The 9,033-nt window shown below is 35.7% G+C and overlaps 1 protein-coding gene across 1 annotated transcript in view; it reads left to right on the top strand.

Annotated features, from left to right (window-relative positions):
• Positions 1 to 2,475, top strand: part of LOC107712401 (midnolin-like) — a 16,213-nt gene extending 13,738 nt beyond the window's left edge. The window contains exon 7 of the mRNA XM_016517641.1: positions 1,878 to 2,475. Coding sequence (XP_016373127.1) covers positions 1,878 to 2,116 — 239 coding nt within the window. The 3' untranslated portion in view covers positions 2,117 to 2,475. The remainder of the gene's footprint in view (positions 1 to 1,877) is intronic.
• Positions 2,476 to 9,033: the final 6,558 nt, after the last annotated feature.

Raw genomic sequence — 9,033 nt, 5'->3', positions numbered from 1 at the left:
GCGTGTGTGTGTCAAGTCAAGTCAAGTCACCTTTATTTATATAGCACTTTTAACAATACAGATTGTGTCAAAGAACTGAACAGCATTAATTAGGAAAATAGTGCTCAGTTCAGTTTAAATAGTGTCTGTGCAATCAAGTCGACGATATCGCTGGAAATGAAGTGTCCCCAACTAAGCAAGCCAGAGGCGACAGCGGCAAGGAACCAAAACTCCATCGGTGACAGAATGGAGAAAAAACCTTTGGAGAAACCAGGCTCAGTCGGGGGCCAGTTCTCCTCTGACCAGACAAAACCAGCAGTTTAATTCCAGGCTGCAGCAAAGTGTGTGTGTGTGTGTGTCTGTGATTGAGTGTGTGTGTGAGAGTGTGTGTGTGTGTGAGTGTGTGCGCAGTGGAAACATGCTGATGAAGCATCAGTGATTCATGGGTCAGCAGCTCTGGAAGAACAGTGCAGGTTTACACAGGAATCTCGTGAACACGTGGCTCATCTTTCAGGCCTATTTTTAGGAGCATTGAGACATTATTTGAGTTTAACTCTCATCACGGTTATGTGTCTGGATGTTGTTTTTTCCTCTGAGGTGATCTGAACGTGTTTCATGAGACTCGCTGTGAGATTTCCAGCCGCTGCTGATCTGATGTTTGTTTGTTGTGAATGTAAAAGTGAAAGTGAGCATCAGCTCTTCCTGTATTCGCATCTATCTTTTCATCTGTATACACGCGTTGTTTTAGTATCACTGACATACTTTTTTTTTGGATTTAGAATTAGTTTTTATTTTTATATAAAGTATTTAATTTTTTTTGTTTAAAATATATAAACTAATTCTAAATGGTAGTAAAAACTATAATGTATTATAAAATGCAATATTTTTAAAATAAACTATAATTACTAAAAAACAGCTTTTCTTAAGAAAAGATTAAATTTATTTTTAAATAATGTTAACTTTATATTTATTTTATTTGTCTATTTTTACACCCACACACACACACTCACAATAAACTATTTTATTTGTAATTGAATATACTTGATATAAAATGAACTAATTCTAAGTATTAATAAAAACTATAATGTGATTTCTTATTAAATGTATTTTTGAAAAATATTATATTTTTATGAACTAATTTATAAAAAAAAAAAAATATTCTAAATGTATTATCATGAAATTATTAATTCTCAATTGAATTGTTATAAATGTATAAATTAATTTAATAAAGTAATATTTGTGTCTTTTTTTTTTTTTCCTAACAAGAATTTAAAAAAGTAATATTTGTGTCTTTTTTTTTTTTTTTTCCTAACAAGTTTAGTTATTTTTTTTTTCAGTTTCTATTTTAGTTATTTTAGTACATCGTTAAACTAAATTAAAATAAAGCAATAAGCCCCAAGAAGCCTTGGTTTATGACAGCTAAGGGGCGTTGTTAGGTACGAGGCGAAGCGGAGTAAAACCCCCTTAGCTGTTATAAATTCACTGTAAACCACGGCTTCACGAGGATTATTGCTTTTATAAAACGGTTTCACAAAATAAAACAGAGCAAATAAAGTGTAATGATATTAATAAAAAGCAACACACAAATGTAAACAAATATGTATGTTACTTTGTAGAGTCATTTACAACAGCTTCGAACGCGGCTCAGCCAATCAGAATCAAGGACCGGAACTATCCGTTTTATAATGAGAAATGTTGCCATGGCAACTATCTGAAGTAAAAAAAAAATTTTGTGTGTGTGTATGTAGTTTTAGTTTTATTTGACAGTAATAATAGCATGCTGAATGCACAGACTCTGGCTGGTCTGTAGTGTAATATTCTGCTCTGTTCTGAGTCAGCGGGGTGTCTCTGTTGTTTGCGTATCGTCTGATTCGTCTCTCTGTCTCTATCTCTGTCAGGAGAGCGTCTGCGGCAGACGGAGAATAAAGCCATGCGCTGTAAGGTGGAGCAGCTGCAGCTCTTACTGCAGCAGCGGCGTCTGCGGCGAAAGGCCCGGAGAGACACTCGCGGCCCGTATCACTGGATGACCCAACGCCAGAACCTGTCCAGCGACGCATCGCTCCCCCTGGACTACCAGGAGCCGGTCTGGAAACCCGACGGCCCGGCAGACATCAACCCGGAGTTTGTCGTGGTGTGACGGACGCAAGGATGAAACCGTGACACGACCTGGGCATTAACGGCCGACTGACACACAGTCCCTCAGGAGCCGCTTCATGGCCTTCACGGTCGGTTTGCAGGGATTCTCAGTTCTCTTCACGGATGTTCAAGCGCAGGATGTAGCATCTTCACATCAGGTGTTCAACTCTGGTGCATGATGTTTTGCACAGTTCATTTCTCTTGAGCATTATGGGATTGTTGATGTGTGTTTCAGAGGACAGACGTCAGTCAGACCGCTGATTATTTTCAGCCTGGTTTTGGGCAAATCTCATGAAAACAGCTCATATTTCACCCCAGAATCAAATGAATATGTATATTTGTCATATAAAGAAAATGAAGCCATAGATAATTATATAACTCTCATTTTAAATTAAAACAGTAAATCTAAAAATAAAAACCAAGTCTTATTATTAATAAATACTATGTTATAATTTATTATTACATTTATTAGTGAAAATAAGTTATTTTTCATAAACTATAATTTATTTAAAAAATATAGACATTCTAAATAAATACCAACTTGTAGTAATTTTTGGGGGTTTTGCCTCTTTGTATTTGTTTTTTTATGCGTTTTTGTTTCCGTTTCTGTTATTTTTGTACATCAAGTAAAAAAAAAACTATAATATACTAAAAACTTTTATTTCTGCTAGTTGCCAAGGCAACATTTAAAATTAAACTTTGAAAGTTTATCTTGATGTACTAAAATACTTGGCATTAAAATAACGCTTAAGTGCTAAAATAATTAAAACTAAATAAACAAAAAAAATTTGACATTTATAAAAAATCAAATCAAAATTACTAAAACTTTAACTAAAATTAAAATGAAAACAAAAAAAATCTGATATAATTTTTTTTTTTTAATTTTTTTTTTAATCGTGCTTAAAATAGGCTTTACTTCTTTATGAAAAATACTATAATTTTTTTTCCCGTTTAATATTAGGATGAAATATGGCCTGGACATGTTTGGTGAGATTTACCCGCTTTATTTCTGAAGAAAGAGTCGTAATGCAGCATTTTCTTGTGGATTATTACTGAAGTTCTTCTCTCAGACGGTAGCCAGTGTCTGTTTGCGAGTCTCAGACGCTTTCTGTTTGTTTCTCACGGACAAACCTCTGAGCTGGAGTCATTATGAAAGCTGAAGTAAAGCTCGTTTGCAGATTTGGTTCTTCTGCTGGACAGCGTGTGAAGGAAGAGGTTTGCTGAGAGTTGTTCAGTGGCTTTGTTTAATCTGTGAGGAACATTCCCTGAACTCCTGCAGAATGTGGAATAACGTCTCTGTCTCATCAGAGATCAGATCTCGATCTTCATAGAGAAAGCGGCCTGTAGTTTGATGAAGCTCCTGTGTTTTTGCTTCACAAGCATCTTCCCGTTCATGCGTCTCTATCAGAAACGCTAGGCATGAAGCAGGAGTCACATTCATGTTTGTAGTAGTACTTGAGCCCGTCGTCTTCAGAAAAGCGTGTAGCACATTCATACGACTGTATTAATTTATAAACTCGCCTGGTTACTGTGAAACATTCTGCGCTTTAGTTTTGTGTCACTTTTCTTTCTTTCTCACGTTTGTGTGTTTTTGTCACAGTGTAAACTATAGTGAAGATGCGATACATTTGTGTGGCTTGTAATTTAGTTTTTATTTCTTTTTAGGAAATAAATTTAAGATTAAGAAATGTTTGCTGTTTGTTAGTGTTATCCCCTCTGATTTAACATTCATAGTTAAACAATGTTTTTTTTTAAATCTAATCGGGTCATTGTTGCATCGTCAGAAAATTGTATTATTTATTTTCACGTCTTTTTAAGCCATTCGGTGCGCAGTCACATCCAAAGTGCGCTGTGTGTATATAAAGCCACCTTGCCAGTACCAAATTGAGTTTGCTACCAAATAAGCTCAGCAGAACCCTGCACGGGCCTCAAACATATGCCCTAGTCCGGCCCTTATCCGACAGATAGAGTCTGACTGGAGCCTTATCAGAATTACTGGCCGAGTCCGACTGGAGCCCGTGTCTTTTTTTCTCTTTCTCTCTTCCCCAATTACACAGCTGCTGTTGTAGCCATTAAAATAGTTCAGTTTCGTTTTTAATGGCAAAAGTGGTTATATATATTTTCGTTTCTTTATTACGTTAATTTAGAAATATGTTTGGAAAATGTTTTTGTTTGTTAAATTCAAGTGTTTGTTTTTTTAAAGTAAGGACCAAGCGGCCAGCAGGGGACAGCGTCATCACCTGGTCGCCGGGAGGAGGTGGAGTCTTCTGTGCAGTGGTGCTGTTTTGCACCACTGGGGTGTATCCGATAGGGGTGTATCCAATCGTTTGTGCAGAGAAGCTAAAGCGCGCTTTGCAGGACATGGAGTCGCCAGCACGATCACTTGCATTTTTTTCTTATAACAGTGGAAACAACCTCATTTTTGCTCATAAAGGTAAGAGTAATACATCATTCGGGGTATTTTAAAAATTCATATCATAACAAAAATAAACCTTGGTATTCGGTATGAACCGGTATACCACCCAGCACTAACTGATGGACTGGAGTGCTGTGGATTACTTGTGGATTATTGTGATGTTTTTATCAGCTGTTTGGACTCTCCTTCTGACGGCACCCATTCACTGCAGAGCATCCATTGCTGAGCCTGAAAACATGCAACAGCAACAACATTTACATTTATTCATTCAGCAGACGCTTTTGACTTACAAAAGAGGAACGAGTGATTAGTCAGTGCTGATGTGTTTGTATGAAGCGCTGGTCTGGTCTAGACGGCGGTGAGTCATGTGACGCTGCTGATGTTGAGTGTGTGTTTATCACAGGTGTGTTTGTCAGCCGTTGGCTTGATCTTCTCAGCGGTTTCACACTAAAGCAGGATCTGAAACAGAAAACCATGAGTCTGACATTTGGACACATCACACACAAAAACAAGAGCGTGCCGCTTCAAATTACTGCTCGTTTAGTATCATTCATATACTGTTATATAGGTTTTGGCAATATTTTGAATTAGTTCTAGTTCTTAAAATGTAAACACTGTTTACACTTTAAATTTAAAGTTCTAGTAGTTTGTTGTGTTTTGTTAGCTTTAGTCATTTTTATTTACTATTTATATTGTATTTATTAATTTTTAGTTATTATTATTATTATTATTTGGTTATGATTATTTATTTAGTACTTAACTCAAACGAAAAGGAGAAATGTTGCATTGGAAACTAGCTGGAAAAAAAGTAACATTTCATTTCAAGTAACAGAAATGTTTTTTTTTTCTTTAATGGTTTTAGTTAACAATAATAACCCTGCTTCAGAAAAACACGAGGTAGATGAACAGACACAGAAACCTTCCGTGTGTGAACAAGCAAACGTTCAGTAATTGTGGACGAACATGGATCTACTCCAGACTTTATTCATAAAACGAATGCAAAATCAAACTTAAAATCTTTTCTCAGATGGTGAGTGAAAGAATGTTTTTAATATAATCTTCTTAATATTGTTTGTCAAACTAAATATTATACGAGTGGTTTTATTTGACATGTTTCAGACGGTGTGATTTGTTTCTGTAGGAAGAAACTAAATAATCATCATGGGAGAAACCGTCACTCGAGAGGAACTAAATGTTGGATTGTGAGTATTGAACAACTGAAAATATATGTTGAATGAGTTTTCTAATTGATCTGGACGGATGCAGATCTAAACTGACAAACTGCTGAATTTACTGGACTGTTTGGAAGAGTTTCTTGAAACATTACATGTGCTTAAAACATGAAAAAAAAAATCTACCAATGGGGTGAAAAAATAAATAAAATAAAATATTCAACAGAAACAATTCAAACAGAAAATAAGATTTTTTTTTTTTACCCCTATTGGCAGATGTTTGATTAATGTAAGCAAGAACTCATCTAATTGTGTGTGTGTGTTTTTGTTTTTGTCAATATAAGTCATTTTGTTTCTCAAGTAAATGTATCTTGAGTTATGAATCTTTAGATGTTTGTATTGGAAAACAAGGGTAACACATTACAAGTAACGCAAGTTACGTCACTAGTAAAGTAAAACATTACTGTTTAACCTGGAAGTAAATATCTGAGTTACTTTTTCAAATAAGTAACCCCAGTTACTTTGTTTCCATGTGTTGAGTGACAGCTCTGGTGTTGCCATGGTGACAGAAATCAGGAGTAAAGGTCATTGAGTCCGAAATTCTCGTCCGAAATTTTTGCATGTTAAAGAATAAATACGACCTCGCGTTGTGTCAATCACGTTTACACACTGCCTCTGAAACTTTCGTCCGTCATTAAAAAAATTCGAATCGGGTTCGATTTTCTGTGTTTTCGCATCCGTAGCAAGCGTTTTGATAGGAAAGGATGACAAATACGAAAAAACGCATACGAAAATTTCAGACTCGGTGTGCAAGGAGCGTTGTGTGTGAACATGATCTTACTGTAGTTCTAGACTCAATATGAACATGTTTACTCATCTCACTGCACACAAACACATTCAGTGTTCCTCACAATCAATAAAAACAGTCAAATGGAAACTCCTGCAATAATTAAATGTTAAATAAGACAAATATAATTTATGTATTTAATCCCATTTTATTAACCAATGTCTTTGCTGCTGACCTTCGATGATCCAATTCAATCATACTAATAATCAAAAATGACACACTCGTTTCATTTTAGTTATTGCTGAATAGTGTTGAACTTTCTTCTCCTGCGTCATATTCTTCATGAGATGTGTTTGAGCGGCGCCCTCTACTGTACAGACGTGAATTTACATTTCCTTCAGCCTGAGGTGGATTCATTTCACTTTTATTGTGAAAGCGCTTTTACGTTTGTAAAAGAAGACTTTTTATATTAAAAACAAACAAGCAAGCCCTGCCCAGATTTCAAAAGTAACTCAAAAGTAACGTAACGCATTACTTTCCATAAAAAGTAACATAATTATACATAATTAGTTACTTTTTTAGGGCGTAACGCAATATTGTAATGTATTACTTTTAACCCACAAGCATCCTTCGTATAGCGGCCCTTAATTGGTCCTTCGTGAACACATTTGGACACGAAGGTCTCAGGTGTGATCCCAATTTTTTTTTAAGCAAATGTCATATCACTGTCTTCGATCAAATAAAATCAATCAATTTATGTAATTTTTTCATGTTTCTAAAAGTACCATATTTTTTTATGTGAAATATGCTTATTTTTATTCTCTATTTAATATTTTTTATACTTCAGTTAAAAAAAATCATTCCAGTAAGTTCAGACAGCCAAAACCTAAAAATCCGGTGGCTTTGGTGACATCTGGTGGCATATGATGGTATAAAAATATCAAAAATATCAATAGCCACTATATGGCAGTAGTTTTCAATAGCTTTTTGTGTGTGTGAGAGTGTGAGTGTGAGAGTGTGAGAGTGTGTGAGTGTGTGAGTGTGAGAGTGTGTGAGTGTGAGCGTGTGTGTGAGAGTGTGTGTATGTGAGAGTGTGTGTGTTGATCTGCATTGTGTTGGATTTATTGGACAAATAAACAAAAAATGCTTTGAATTGTAGTATTTCCCATTCATTTCCTATGGGAGAAATTTAGGAGGTTTTTTTTTTCAACCACTTAACTTTGTTGAATCAAGTCCTCTTTTTGTGTGTGTGTTCAGGTGGCAAACTTAGGAAAAGTAGCCAAGTCTTGAACCGCTCAGATTAAGAAATTTAAAAAAATAAAAAAAACATTTTGCCCAAATGTGTCCCGAGGGACGCTTGAGCATTAAAGTACCTTTCCCCGACACTGCTGAGGAAGTATTTTTTGCAGTGCAACACAAAAGCAGATAATTTGAGGAATTTTCAGTCACAGTGAATGAGGATTGAAGCTCATAAGAGTCTTCTGATGCTTGGTGTGAAATGTTGATCTGATTAGAGCGCTGTGTGTGAACATGAATGTGATTGATAACAGACACACACTCATTGATTACAGTAATGAAGGCTGTGAGGACGAGTGTTCCTCAGTGAACGGATCCATACTGATTTATAATAAACACTGATGTTTATTGCGTTGCTCTCCTCTGACCCTCCACTAATGAGCAGATATTTATTCTTCAGCGATCAATAACACTCACATCTCGTCTGATATTTGTATCCATGAGCTTTTGACCTCCGTCATCATCGGTCTGCAGGCCTGTGATTGGATGATCATCACTCAGCAGCCGCTACGCATGTATACATTTTATATAGTATTAAAATAACAAAAACTGAAATTTAAATTATGAAAAAAATATAGACTTGTATCAAAAACATAAACTACCAAAAATGAAAAACTTTAACTAAAATTAAAATAAAATGGAAAATATAAAAATAAAATCTAATTCAAAATATTAATGAAAAACATGACCTGTGAAATACTTCTAACATTTCTCTCAGATTCCGAAAGTAAATACTTAATGAAAGTGCATGAATGTTTTCTTAGTTTAACTCTTTATTGATGCTTTAAAAAAAAAAATAGAAAAAAAGACAATAAATTAACATTTGCAGTTGCAAAAGTCAGAATTGTGAGAATTTTTTTTTTTTTTTATCCGTGGTGGAAACAAGCTTCAATTCTAATCCGTGTGTTGTGTTTAAAAGTTTCTTTGTCATTTTATGAATTTATTAATTCTGGTGTTACTGAACAGGGAAGCTGCTGTAATCTGAAGTGCTGCTGGGCTTCAGAGGAAGTGAACGCTGCTGGCGTCACCAAACAGGAAATGACCGTGTGTGTCTGTGAGCTCAGACAGGAAGCAGCGCAAGCCTCGCTCTTACCCAACGTCCTGTGAGCTGACAGAGAAGAGGAAGTGGGGAGGAAAGAGGAAGCAGCGTCCATCACATCCTGTCTATCTGCCTGCCTGCTGGCGTCACGTGAGGGGTTTTCTCACACACACACACACACACACACACACACACACGCGCACACACA

Source organism: Sinocyclocheilus rhinocerous, unplaced genomic scaffold, assembly GCF_001515625.1.
Source record: "Sinocyclocheilus rhinocerous isolate Xijiao unplaced genomic scaffold, SAMN03320098_v1.1 scaffold1830, whole genome shotgun sequence".
Classification (NCBI taxonomy): domain Eukaryota; kingdom Metazoa; phylum Chordata; class Actinopteri; order Cypriniformes; family Cyprinidae; genus Sinocyclocheilus; species Sinocyclocheilus rhinocerous.
The sequence above is the reverse complement of the archived record's forward strand: the minus strand, read 5'-3'. Positions and strand labels throughout refer to the sequence as shown.